The sequence below is a fragment of the Vicugna pacos genome, chromosome 17, assembly GCF_048564905.1.
Source record: "Vicugna pacos chromosome 17, VicPac4, whole genome shotgun sequence".
Taxonomy (NCBI): Eukaryota; Metazoa; Chordata; class Mammalia; order Artiodactyla; family Camelidae; genus Vicugna; species Vicugna pacos.
In genome coordinates this window covers 8602314-8617234 of record NC_133003.1, presented here as the reverse complement: position 1 = coordinate 8617234, position 14921 = coordinate 8602314, and the positions used below count along the sequence as shown (strand labels likewise).

The 14921-nt window shown below is 40.6% G+C and overlaps 1 protein-coding gene across 16 annotated transcripts in view; it reads right to left on the bottom strand.

Moving 5' to 3' along the window:
- The window catches only part of RBMS3 (RNA binding motif single stranded interacting protein 3), a 921458-nt gene that overhangs the window by 429031 nt on the left and 477506 nt on the right, over nucleotides 1-14921 (bottom strand). For all 16 annotated transcript variants that reach the window (XM_031686913.2, XM_072940905.1, XM_072940906.1 and 13 more), the window contains one exon: nucleotides 3106-3164. In XM_031686913.2, the coding sequence (XP_031542773.2) occupies nucleotides 3106-3164 (59 nt within the window). The remainder of the gene's footprint in view (nucleotides 1-3105; nucleotides 3165-14921) is intronic.

Here is a 14921-nt window from a genome sequence, read left to right as displayed (position 1 = left end):
AGACATGGAAACAGCCTCAATGTCCATCGACAGATGACTGGATAAAGAAGTTGTGGTAAATTTATGCAATGGAATACTACTCAGCCATAAAAAAGAATAAAATCATGCCATTTTCAGAAACATGGATGGACCTGGAGATAATCATACTAAGTGAAATAAACCAGAGAGAAAGAAAAATACCATATGGTATCACTTACATGTGGAATCCAATAAACAGCACAAATGAACTTATTTACAAAACAGAAACAGGCTCACAGACATAGAAAACAAATATGGTTAGTGGGGCGGGGGAAGGGGGTGGGAAGGGATAAATTGGGAGTTTGGGATTTGCAGATACTAACTACTGTATATGAAACAGATAAACAACAAGGTCCTATTGTAGAGCACAGGGAACTATATTGAATATATATATATATAACTGAATCACTTTGCTGTTCACTAGAAATTAACACAATACTGTATACTGACTATACTTCAATAAAAGAAAAAAAAAGTAGACGTAAGGACACCCACATTATTTGTCCAGATCATGTCCCCCAGACTATCAAGAGGTAATTGCTTACGGACACTCTGACCATCCCTTCCTTCTCCAACCTTACGCTCGTGGTGAAAGGGAACAGTTTTTCCAGGTGACACGTTGGTTGTCACCAGTATTTCACAGTGACAAGAGATACCTGCATTCTCAACTTTGCCTGGTGGAGGGCCCCTTCACACGGGCCACCCCAGCAATGAGACAGGTGGTGGGGTCCCCTGGGGTCCACGGGGCTCGCTTGTCTGTGAAGCATTCGCATTTCTGATGGGTGTTCCATCAGTATGACTGATGGCCTGAGTGGAGTGCCAACATCTTCTCTGGTTGTTCCTATACACAGTTTTACCCACAAGACTTTGGAAATGGGTGGGAAACTAGCCTTCTAATGCTTTTAACATGCCATATGCTTCCCGCAGCCAAGAGTGAACAGTAGCCCATAGTCATGGCCCGGCTTTGTTTGTATACGTTCTCTAAGATTCAGTTTTCTGCTGCCTAACCTCACGGGCCTCACTCCACACCCTCTACAAATTATCCTTGGGTGTTACGATCTGCTGCCTTGTCTGCGGACACCATCGTAACTCAGAGCTTTCTTGTAGCTCCTCCTTGACCTCTCCCCTAGGATGCTCTGCCAGGACCCCTGTCTCAGCATGTCCAGTCCCTAAATCGCCACCGCTTCCCCAGACCCACCACTGCCGCTGGGCTCCTTCCCTCGGTAAAGGGCACAAGCCTCTTCCTCAGTCATGACAGCTCAACAGGTGGGCTTCACTGCAAGCATCCTTTAAATTTGATGGAGAATATTTAATTCCACCCTTGAAAACTCTCATGGTGACCCCCTTTCCCCAGCAGTGCCTGGGGGACTTTCTTTGTCTTCCTTGAGATCTATGGACTTCAAATCTGCATATTGTTGTTGTTGTTTTGTTTTATAAGTGAAAAATAATCATATTAATACTGTATAAATAAAATGGCACAGGTGCACAGAAGAGAAGGCATGAGTTTAGCATAAAGACTCTGAAGCAGGATTCAAAGGTTGAGAATTATCTGGGGGAGAGAGAAAAGAAAACAGATCCAATGCTGAAAGAGTTCAAAACAAAGACATGTGACAATGTGTAACTTTTTGCATTTTTTTTTCTACCTCCGGGTTTCCCTTCTGCAACTCAGTTTCATTCAATAAGTTTTCTAAAACACAGAGAGAATCACGTCCATCATTTCTGCTCAAAAAACTTCTAAAGGTTATGGACAGAATCAAGTTCAAAATATCCAGGATAACTTTTTCAAAGCCTCCAAAATCTTGATCCCTCCTTCCTTTTTTTCTACTGATATCCCTTATCATTTTCCTATTCCAGGTGTGTGAGTCTGCTCAATTACATGCTGAATTTCCTTCTCCTGAACACCAACCTTTCCCCAAACCCATCCATCCTGCCTTGCCTTTACAAACTCTCTCCCCTAAAAGGAGTCTCCATGTTCTCTCATAGTGCATAACCTCTAATACAGATAACCCTGCTACACTCCCACAGGTGTTAGGCTGATGCACTGATCCTGATACACACATCAGGATTCGTTTCTTGGTTTTCTTAGTGGTTTCCTCTTCAACTAGACATCAAACTATTAGACGACAGAAATGATGTCTTATTATTTTTTGTCTTATAGTAACTAAATACCTAGAGCATTTGTGAGTTTATAGGAGAAAAAGAATGCTGTTTCTTTTTTAATTGCTGAATTGAATCTGACTACCATGATCCAATTAAGCTAGGATATGCCTGCCCATATTGTACAGGAGTTCTAACCCTTGTGCATGTTATGTTTGAATATGAAATAGAAACAATGTTTAGAATGATCTCGGCTGTACCATTTCTTGATGTTGGTGTTATAAAAAAGACTGGATTAGAGGATCAACAAATAACACGTTACAAGAAGTATTCCAAATTCTCCAGGAAGAACTGAGTCATGTAAGAGAGACCATATAGATTTCACAAATAAATTAATGCAATCCTTCAAAGAATGCGTGATTCCCAGACATGAAAAAAACATGAGTCACGGATACAGTCAGATAATTTCGGAAATATTTCCAGGAAAAAAACAAAAAGAAGCCTTAATAAGATACGAATTCTGAGATCCCGTGAGATGCTGACAGCTGAAGCTTAGACACCATGGACCCATCAGTAAATTCATTCCTTATCAACCGATGTAGCAAAAGCTTTAAACAACAGATAAATTAAAACGTGTTTTGCATGGGGAAGTTCTCCCCAGAGTTCTTCATTTTTCTATAGGAAATCAATTTGCATCACTGATATCATTCAAATCAGACAACCCAAAGTTGTCAGGAGGTAATTTAGTTTTATGCTGAAGCAACTGGATACTCGTTCTGATTTGCGATTTTTCGTTTTGTTTGTTAATGAAAAAAATTAACGAGCAACGTTACTAGAAATACAACCCATCAAAGCCCCGACATCATTAAAAAGGTCTGCCAGCTACTGTGCATCGAGATCCTGTGCAGCCGGTACCCAGGCCTGGCCTGGGAGGAGCCGTCACGGCACCAGCGCAGGCAAGCGCTCAGGTGCAGATGCCCTGACACGTACCTTTGCATTGATTTGTGTTTTTGTCAAGAATTGCCTTTGTGGATACAATTTTTCCGTACCTGAAAGAGAGAGAGAGAGAAAAGAAAAATCCATGTTATTGTGGCCCAATGAAGACACTTAAGACAGCGTCACGAACATCGGTGCACACGCAACTGAGCAGGAATAAACCAAGCAAACAAGACCCAACTCCCATTTCACAGCTGAGTGATCTTTCTTTTTTTTTTTTTTAACAGTTCCTCTTTATAACCCGCGAATGTGCTTCCTTCCCTATGTAATCACTGGGTTGAGCCTTCAGAAAATAAAGCTGGCGGGCTGTCAGAGGTGGCTGAGAGTGGACTGCGTGTGACTGTAATCGAACCACTGTGGGTTCACGGGGAAAAGCAGGGGCCTGGGAACCAGGCTGGAGGGGGCTGGCCCCCAGCTCTGGGGTTCACCTAACGCTGTTAACTCTGAGCCACTGAATGCAGCATCTCCAAGCCAGTGTTTCCCTCTGCAAAAATGAGAATTGCAACAGTCTTTCAGGATTTGGGAGAGGGTTAAATTGAAATTTTGAGACTTCCTCACAGGTCCTAGGATAAAATGGACTTTAATTTTAGCTACCAAAGATGTATTACCCTGTAAATTAACTGAGGATCAGGACTGTTTTGTATTCTCAGAGCCTTACACCATTGGTAATAAAAATTTAACAAAGGTTTGGCGTGAATAATGAATGATACACATTATCAGTGGTACTTCATCTGTGGCTTGGTTTCTATCATAAATATCCATATTCATCATAAATGTATTCATTATTTTATCATCTCTTGCAAAAGACCTAGCCTAGATTTTTTTAAGATGGGTAATATGAGGAATGACTCAATCTCCTCGAGCCTATTTTATGAGGTATAAATGACAGGACCGAAAAGATGATTCCCAAAGCCCTGTGCTGCTTTGGGATCCCACAAAGGATGCTCTGGAGTCAACACAAGCTCACGGAGAAGTCATAATGCAAATTTAAGTACCGAGTTTATTAACAAGTCATATTATGTTCAAGATTTTAGCTTTGGTCACAAAATACTGGGCAAGTTTACCTTTAATTCTATGTTCTTAAGGAAGGGGGGGAGGGTACAGCTCAGTGGTAGTGCACATGCCCAGCATGCACAAGGTCCCAGGTTCAATCCCCAGTACCGCCATTAAAAAATAAGTAAATAAATCTAATTATCTATTCCCCCCAAAACAAAAACAAACAAAACCAAACAGAATCTATGACAAATATTAAACATTCCATGTATTTATGAACTAGGTCCCCTATCACCAATGTTTCATTTATAATCACCTTTTAACTATATCATTAATTCTTTGGAGCATTTTGGTGGTCATTTATTAAAACTCCCGTGTTGATAATGCATAGTGCTGGAAATCCCTTTTATTAAAATAGATTTGCTGTCATTATAACAGTAGTATCACTTATAGACCTGAAGATCATTCCAACAGGAGCCGAACTATTGATAGGCCACGACAGAAACAGGAATCATCGTAGGAGGTGAGATGGAGGAGTCTGAGACGGTCCCCACGTGGGAGCTCCTGCCTTGCGGACGTCAGCTGAACTGGGAGGGAGCTGTCCGATGCTGACCCGGGCGGATGCTGCCAGCACCACCCTGACCTGGCCACTGCGTGCATCCTTAGTACGGCTGCCTCTCCTGCACCGTTATAACCCTGCAGTAACCTCAGTCCAAGAGAGCTAGGGCTCAAAGGGAAGCGTCTATTACTATTCTGCAGACGTTGAAAGCATGTTCTAAAAGATCAGTCACCTGATCAAAATGAGACGAGCTGTGAACGTTACAGTAGGGACTTGGAATCTGGGATTCTTGAGTTTGGTGCAGTGTTGACCTATCCTAGCAGGCAGCCTCCAAAACAGGAAAGCTACACATATCAAATCTCCTTGGTCAGTCTGCCTTCACGGTCTTTGGGTATTTGACTCCAGGGCAATGTCGTGTAGTCATTAAAAGAATATACTGTGGCAATAATTCACCCTGTCTCAAATCTCAGTTCAGCCTGGGTATGTTTGACTGGCTAAGTGAGTCTTACATGCTCTTTGCATCATTTCAACATCTATAATGATATAAATCAAATTTTATTGATTGAGATGATGATTTATTTAAAATGATATACATTTACTTATAAACATATAAAATGGCGATCATAGCCCCTACCTCAGAGACAGAGAGCGAAGGCAAGTGAGGTTTATCTAGAATGCTGGTAACAGTGGCTGGCATGGAATAAGTGCTCATTTAACATTAGTTCTTCTTGCAATGACTTTCTTGCTGTTACGTGCTATAGAGAAGCATCTCCGGGGTGGGGGGAGGGTATAGCATGCGTGAGGTCCTGGGTTCAATCCCCAGAACTTCCATGAAAAAAAAAAAAAAGAAACATAAACCTGATTACCTCCCCATGCAATAGAAAGAAAAAAAGCACCTCCAGCCCCTGGCATTCTCTGAGGTAGATGCGAAGTGGAAGGGGGTTAAGGTTCTGTCCCAAATGACAGCTTGAAACACTCCCACTTAGTCAAAATCTTTCAGTAAGAAATTTAGCAAGTAAAGGTATTTGCTAAAAGGATGGTTTACATGTACAATTATAATTTTTTAATATTGGGGATTTTATTAACTATGACCTCACTGTACTTAATACAAATACTCAGAGGTTCAAAGCTTTTTTGAGTTTGTTTATTAGTCTTTTCAAAATGTCTCCTGCCCATCTGCATTCATATAAGCCCACTCCCTCCAAAATTCTTGCCCAAGTCCCAAAAACCACAAATACCCTCGCTTTCAAACCCTACTTCACCCCAAGAGTTTCTCTTTTAGGATAATCAGTACAGTAACATTACATTTGAATAACCTCTCTAGTGAACAGTGGTTAAAGTTACTTATAACCATACTCATTAACAATAGTAATTTTTGCTAGACTTGGACTTTTAAGACAAGTAAACATTTGCAAAATTATCTGAATCTTAGAGTAGAAAACAAAAAGGAAAAAGAAAGCGAACATTTGCTGAAAATGTTCCCCCACACAAAGCACTTATGAATACGATATGGAAGAAGTAAAATCCAGAAGAAAAAAGAAAAAAGAATTTAGAACATTTATCACCAGCTCACATCAGGCACACAAAGCCTGAAGACAAAAATCCTCCTTAATTGGTTTCTAAATCTACTTCTGAAATTTTTACAGAAATACCTTCTAAGTGAAAATTTAGCTCTGTCTTTTAAAGAGGAAATTAACAATCACTGTATCTCATAGTGAATTATCTCTCACAATGGGACTTTTAACCTACTGTGTGAATGTTGTCCACTTGCATCAATATTACAAGGATGTCTTCTCCTTCCTTAAATATAGTATATGGAAAAAAATCGCTATCATTTTTTTTTACAGCCAGAAAAGTGAAATGCTTTCTTTTGTAGAAAGCATTTGTGACTATTTCAGCAAGCAACCTTTTAAAACAATAATTTTATCACTCAGAAAGTACTACAATAATACTCAATGGAAAATCACACACACACACACACACACACACACACACATACACACACACGCCAAAAAGCAAAGTGTGCTGTTTTGTTTTTTTTTTGACTTCCCTATTCCTAATTACACTCAAGACGAGATTTTTTCCAATAGCACAGAATCACAAAACAATGGAACACAACTTTTCTGTTTCAGCCTTCACTCTGTCTGGAGTTACAGGAATTGCATTCCTTGGCCCAGGTACAATATTCCACATTAACAATTATTTCGCAAAGTTAGAATATGCTTTAAACAACAAGGGAAGGTATTTAATGGGCCATTGGTTCCAGTTCATGTCTGAACTCTAACGATGACAAACAGGTGCTTTCTGCATGACTGGTGCTGTATCCCCGTGCTCTGCAGAGCCAACCACTGATGGAGGTAAATCCAGTTCAGACTTTTTTTTTTAAAGACGCAAACCACCATGAACACAAAAACCAACAATATAACATACCTGTGAATACATATTATATACTATATCTCTATCTATAATTATACAGAAGATATAACCATATCAAACCTCTCTTACTGATGCCTTGCCAAAGTTTACTAATAGACTGGAATAAAAGCTACTGTGGAGACTAAAGATACATTTTTACTCACTCTGAAGATACAAAAATATTTCTAAGGTAAAATTCTTCCTCAACTTCAATTATATCACTTATGAACTTTTTCTCTTTTGAGGGTTTAGATCAAGACCTTAAGTGTTCAGAAAGCTTTCCTTTATGCCACCCTCGAGTGGAAAGCAAAATCAGATGTCAGAGAAAAATATGTGACCAAATTACTGAATGATGCCTGGGAACAGACACTGAGCAGGGGCCCCGTGCATGCCTGGCACCAGGGGCGTTCGGAGGAATCCGATTCTGTTTTCCATGCTTTCATTTCCTGACGCTAGAAAGAGATAAACTACTTCCCGCAGTCAGCTTCCTCGGGGGGGTTCAACTTCTTGGTGGAAACAAAGAAATGAACGCTTTCTTTAATTAACCGTAATTCTTTCCATCTGGACATTGGAAACTTCTCCAGCCAACAATGAGAAGCACCTTCTACATTATACCTGGGGCACTTTTTGATATGAAAATAAACACCTCCACATCATATCCACACAGTCACCAACCGTCCTGCGTGCCCGTACATTCTGCAAACACACCCAGGTCCCAAATAGCATTTTCTTTCTATTCTAAGACTTACTCTATAAAGCAGTAGTCAAAGTGCAATGATTACCCACTTCTTATATTTTGAGTTTTCAAAACTGAGTTTTATAAATTCATGTGTTGTCTATCAACTCTCCAACATGTTTTTCCCCTAGCTTGTCAATACAAATTGTACATTTAATCTTTTACAGAAAGACTCCATCCTTTCTGGCATTTACTCTTATTCTTAAAATGCATCTGAGTCATTCGTGGATACACTTGATTATTCCATGTACAAGCCTAATTTAAACTAATGGCATCTCTTATTTTCCAAAATTGAAGAGAAAATAGAGCTATTATGGGTCTACTCTACATGAATTATGAAGGCACCAATTTGGGGGGATCTTTCTATAAAAGAAGTTATTTTTAAATCCTTTTGCTGAATCACCCAGCATGTATATTAATTCAAAAAATACAGGCAGAGACTGAAAATAGTTTCCTCAGTCAATTAACTCCCAGCCAACTCATTTTTCACATGCCTTCTGTATTGATACCAGACAAGAACAAAATTATTACATTTATTTAAAGGATAGAACATTATCCTTTTAGGCATTGTGGCTGTTCGCCCACTTCTAGGTGGCTCGTTCATCCTTTGACATGTGGGGATGCTAAAGGAATGCATCTATGGCGTTAGGGATCCAGGAGGAATATGGTGGGGCTGCATCTTTGAGGGCCACGTTGGCCAGGTTTCATCTACAAGAGAGCAAGTCCACCACTCATTAACATTCTGAAGCATGAACAAGTTCATTCCACAAACAAGTGGTCAAAGCCTGGAATAACTCCTGTGAGCTGAACTGTGTCCCCTCACAATTTATATGTTGAAGTCTTAACACCCAGCAGTTCAGAACGTAGCCATATCTGGACAGACAGCCTTTAAAGAGATCAGGTAAAACCAAGCCACATGGGTGAGTCTTCATCCAATATGCCTGGTGTCCTTATAAATTAGGACAAAGGCACAGAGGAAGGTGATGACCATTTACAAGCCGTGGAGAGAGGCCTCAGAAGGAATAACCCCGCCGATACCTTCATTTTGTATTTCTACCTTCCGAAATGAGAAAATATGTTTCTGTTGTTTCAGGCGCCCAGTCTCTGCACTTTGTTACAGCAGCCCTGACAAACTAACACAATAACCTCTTACCCAAGGCCTGGTAGGACTATGTGGGCGGGACTATCCAGACACACGCCTCCTTCCATGCTCTGTGCCATGATTTTGCAGTGGGTGCCCCCAAGCCCTCACTGGATACCAAGTTCTCTGTCACGCAGCATGTGTGTGACACCAGAGGCCAGGGCGTATCACAGTGTCACCCAGAGCGGACAACCAATCGTCTAGAATCTGGTTCTTGGCCTTATAGTCTAGGCTTTCTCTCTCTCTCTCTTTTTTTTTTCTTCTCTGAGATAAGCAAACTCTTGAATCACAGGTCTGCTCCAGGTAAATTTCACATCTATTGCACAGACTGAAATTCCAACTGACAACTTGTTAATTGACAACTTGGGAACAGCACACTACAAAGAACACAGAAATAAGAGTTTCTAGCTGTGAGAATTGAAGAAAACTTCCAGGCGGAGGAAGTGTTTAAAGAAGGAAGACTATTTTGACAATCAAAAACGAGTCTTATACTTCTTAGGGAAAAGGACAATTCTAAAAAAAATTCTTTTTTTAGGCCAATGTATTGATATTTAGCTAATTTTTGTTTTCATGCTACAAGTAGGTTCACCAGGATCGTAGGGCTGCAGTGTTGCACTTACGATCTGACCAAGTCTTCAGGCAATAGTTCTGCACCTTGAATGTGCACCCGAGTCTCTTGGACGGCTTTCTAACACCCACACCCAGATTGCTGGGTCTGACTCCCAGAACTACTGACTCAGTAGGTAGGAGGCGGGCCTGAGGAATCTGCAGTTCTGATGAGATCCCAGGCGATGCTGGCGTCACTGATGGTGCTTTGAAAGAGAAACACACAACGGCAAAGCACATGTGTTTTGTTCTCTGCAAAACTCACAGGCTAAGGGAGCTTTCTACAGCCATGGGGAACTACTTTCAAAACTGCCAATGGCATTTGCTTTTTGTTCAAAGATATTCTATGTTGAAAAAGGTGGACTACAATTTCTTTTTTCAGTTCTTGCTGAATAACATTTTTCATGTAGCTGACTTAGAGTTTTTATAAAACAATGTGAAAACACTCTTCTAGGTAGACTGAGCGAGAGGATGGCCAGTTTTGTGATGCTGGCGCACACATCTTCAGCCTCCTCTTCTCTTTCTCAATAAATACAGGTCCTTCAAGGATAAACTGCATCTTCTGACTTCATTGTCCACCAGCTATTTCTCCCAAATAGAAATCACTCTTGTGCTCAAAGTCTGCATAAAATCACCCCGCATTATTATTATTATTATTTCACTGTTTTATGATATTGTTTGTTCGCCATGAGATTATGTCTTCAACCAGACCTTGGTTTGCCAGGATGTTTAATGCTTCTCTGATCATCTCTGGAATATCCAGTACAGAGTTCGGTGCATAATTATTCTCTCGGAAAATCTGTTGATTTTTAAAGTAATTTCTATGGAGTTGACAACTTTTTCCAGATCAGGAACACCTAATAATGACTGAGCTACGTGTACACACAAACACATCTGTGAATACCGTTATCTGAGCGCCTGCTCTACACCGGTCACCACACTGAGTGTATTAAGTATTTTATTCCAAATTCTCACAACTAACCTAACCTGATATTATTATTCTCATTTCTAAGGATAAAGAATTAAAGCTAAACACATTAAATTACTTGCCCAAGCTGAGTTACGTTGCTCACATTTGAACTCATGTGCATTTGCCTACAAAATGTCTACTATTTCCTTGATATCACACTGTCCTTAGCGCGGAGTGAACAAGCTTGGAGAAAAGTCAGACCCTTGGCCAGTCACAGGGCCACAAAAACATTTGTAAATCTTTCGCACGTGTTGGACATGATTTCAGCCCTCAAAGGCAGAGAAATGACCAAAAGTCACTGCACACAGTATAGCTGGACAGTCATCATTAATTGTTAGATCTCACTTTGAAAGAAACTTATTTCTTAAAGAAGCTTATGATTTCACAACATGCAGCACATCCTAGGACAATTGCGAATCCGGTGTGCGCTGAATGCCAATAAAAACCACAGCTTCACAGCAGACGTTAGCTTCGCTACTTGGGGAACACATCAAACCTCTGAATCTGAAAATCCTGGAATCATCCTTTGACTCCACTGTAGTGAAAAAAAAAAATACGCACCAAGTGTGCAGCATATGTAACCATTTTGAGAGTCAAGTTTTAGTGCAGGGGAATTCACCTGTTTAGAGCACACCCTTGATTTCCACTGTATCCCTCAGTACTGAGGCACATTATCAGGTTCTCAGAAAAGTTTCGGGATGGGGTTGTGACTAAGAAAGTAGCAGTTCCCAACCCTAACATGGGTCACTTCGCTTCATTCTCATTTCCACCCAGATTTTCCTTGTAACTACGCATATCTACTTCAACCAGCTCAACTGACATCTTATATTGGATGCCTTCTCTCTCTTCCCCGAGCAGCTGATCTCAGTTCTGGTCACGATCCAGCACGGCTTTGAGCATATCTCTATTAGAAAGCGCAGTGCTTCATCAATTCCATCAATGATAGGAATGCAATATTTCATCAATACTCCATTATATATTTTTTCAATACAGTATTATAAACAGTATAATTCCTTTGCCCATCCTAATCCTGAGGAGGAGTTCTTCAAGGGTAAGACATAGGTGTTATTGATTTAATACCCCTGGCCTTACACACAGGGATCACTCAGTAATTGTCGGATGGATGAATGAGTGAATACCGTCTATCACATCCCTGACACCAGAGCAGAAATCAGGGTGGTAAGGAGAGTCAAGTACATCTAGGCACAAATATGACTTCCACTTGGCAACGCAGCAAAGTGCAAATTCTACGGGCAACGATGCATCGCTTTTTATATCTTCCATTGAGCACACTCATTTCATTCATAGAGACAGAGAGCACCATAACATCACTCAAGAGCCAAAAGAAGAAAGAATTTTAAAGCTTCTCTTGTAAAACGTCTTACGGCATGTTATTTTGAGTCTACAAAGACACTCGAGGAAAAAAGTTGACATAAATACTGAAAGAGGAATTTCATCTAGTAGAGCAGCTGCTCTAAGCTTTTTTTGATGGATATGCAGTTCTTGCTATCGGGACGAGGAAGTGCCTCATGCAAAGAACGCGATGACACATTTCCCCGGAAGATTTGTCTGTGAAAGAAAGACCGTCTTGAGTCCTCTGCAGATGCTTTCTGAGCTTCATAACACTTAAAAATGCACTTCTGTGATTGAGTCATACAAGAACGCCACTGCCACATTTAAGAGAATCAGAACTCACAACGGCAAAACAGACAAAACCATGTAATTAGAAAGAAGTGGTTCCATGTAGCTCACGCATACAAGAAGCAGAAAAGACGAAAATCAAGCCCAACTTTAAAATCATCCTTAGATCCTTGATTTCAAAACTTTGAAGACAAGGGACACAAGTGGATGAGAGCACAGCTGTTTTTGTCAATGCATCAATCTCTTTGCATAAAATTTTGAGAATGTATATTGGATGAAACTCCTCTGTGTCATCCCGAAAGATTCAGTCCTTGTGGAATAGTAGCAGGAAGCTCACTGTCCGATTAATATTCAGATAACCCAGGATAACACAGATCAGTGATGCAGTCCAATTACCTATGTGCAGAATATTTGCTCTGTAGATTCTCTGTATTATTCATAGCACTTTTTAAATTATATGTCAAATATATATAATTACCAGACCAGGTCAGTGAGAAGACTTACTAAAAGAATGCATCCCAGCAAAGACTGATAATAATTAATAGCAATTAATTCATAATAATATTCTACCAGTAGGTACCCCCAAAACCAGAATTGTGGGTGATGGTCAATGTTTCAATGACCAAATGGTCAGAGAATGCAGGTTGATGTTATAAACAGATTCTGAAAGACATAATTACAAATATGAATTTGTGTAATGCTGTCTCAATTCAATTAACTTCCACTGCCAGGCCCCTTAGGATGTTCTCAGCGTAATGTAATATCTATGCTGTTACAACCCAAAGCCTTCTTTGCAAACTTTCTTTAAACAGCAATGACCATGAATCTCGTGTCTAAGCACAAATCATGTCCCATCATACTTGAGGGGAGACTCCATGATTTATCCACATTCAGGGTGCAGAGTATCTACAACCTAGGGGAAATGCAGTGAACGTTTGATGATGTGGTAATAACGTTCCTTCAGGAATAATCAAAGCAGTTGTTCCTAACTCTGGTGCAAATAAGAAAAGGAGAAACTTATCAACATTAATCCCTTACTGACAGATGCATTGTGCTTGACAAATTATTCTTGTTACTCTATGCATTTACTTGTGCCTCAAGAATCCATTACTATTCACACCAAAATAAACTCTTCCCTTTCATTATATTTTACACGTAATGTTACTCAACTGGGTTGCAGTATCACTTCCAAGGATAGTATTTCGCTCCCGTGGCTCTTTGGTCCCACAGTGCTTTGCATACCTCACTTATACCACAATTGCCAGGGAAGACAGTGAGCTCAGTTTCTCTCTCTAGTCTCCAGGCTCATCATGCCCCACTATGAGCCCCTAGAGCCAACCAAAGTTGATTTCTGGAAGTTTCTAGAATGTTCACTGCAAAACTGCAATCCCGTCAGCCAAGAATCGTCTTCCTGTCCTCCTTCCTCTCTACTCACAACCTCTTTTGCCTTCTATCACTATGTCTCCTCCAGGAAGACTCCCTCATCATCTTCCCTTGAGCTGAGTTAGGAGCATGCGCTGTCCCCAGGTGCCCTGCACTTCCTCCGCACAGCCCTGTCCCCACAGGACCTCAAGTGCAGGCTTACTTCTGAGAGCTACCTGAGAACAGAAATTGTCTTCCTTGTTCGCATCACCCAGTCATTATACAGAAGATCAGGGACTCGGCTTTCAATGAACGTGGTCTAACAGACAAGACGAAGATGTTAAGTCCTATGTTTTAAAAAAAAAAAGCTGAAGAAACAAACTTGGAACTTATTTTTTTTCCTGTTAGATCCACAACATACAAAAATATGAGGGCAGCTGTGTTTCTTTTTCGTTCTGTCGGAACAGTTTATCAGAATGTTCAACAGCAACCCCAGACTGCAGACAACCCAAATGGCCAACCCGGATGTAACAGATAAATATATGGGGTTTATTCAAACAATGGAATACCACTCGGTGATGAGAATGGCAAAGTCTGGCCACAAGCAAAGGACACCAGGCAGTCAACGGCACATATTATAAGATTCTAGTTGTGTGGGCTTAGGTGTTAGAAGTGAGGACGGCGGCCATCCTTGGAAGGAGTGAGTAATTAGAAGGGACACAAGAGGTCTGCAGAGCTGGCCAAGTCCTGCTCCCTGTTGGCTGCTGGGGACACGGTGGGCGGTTTGTGAAAACACATTTTTCTATCATAAAGCCTTTTTTCAGTTAAACAGTCAGAAAAGAATACCACTGGCGGCAGAAGGGAACGATATTTCTAATGAAAAGGAGCCACCCAGACAGAGTGACCAAAATTAGTTCCCATCCATCTAGGAAATTTTCTTGATCTCTGTGATCCTTAAATTAGAACCATTTGCCACAGGCTGAACAAAGAAGAAATATACAAATAAAACAGCAACTAGAGGTGTTAATAAATTGTCAGCAACATACTATTTTCTTATTGTATAAAGAGACTTTTACCCATATCACAGAATAGAAATTTGGGGGGAAAAAAACAATTAAGGTCCTTGATATAAAATCAATTATAACAATAAGAGTAATAGTTTTGAGAAGGAAGTGACTTATGCCCTGTATTCCCATACACATATATTTATCTCTTGCAAATAAGCCTGAGTCCAGGGACAGGTGGATTTCCTTTGAAGCTGCATGATTTTTCCCAGCCGGATCAGCGTGGGTGTCATTGGGCTGCGCTTACTGTGTGTGTCACACAATGGAAATTCACCCACAAACAGGACGTTACTATGGTCTGCTCAAGAGGTGGTCCCTGGTCC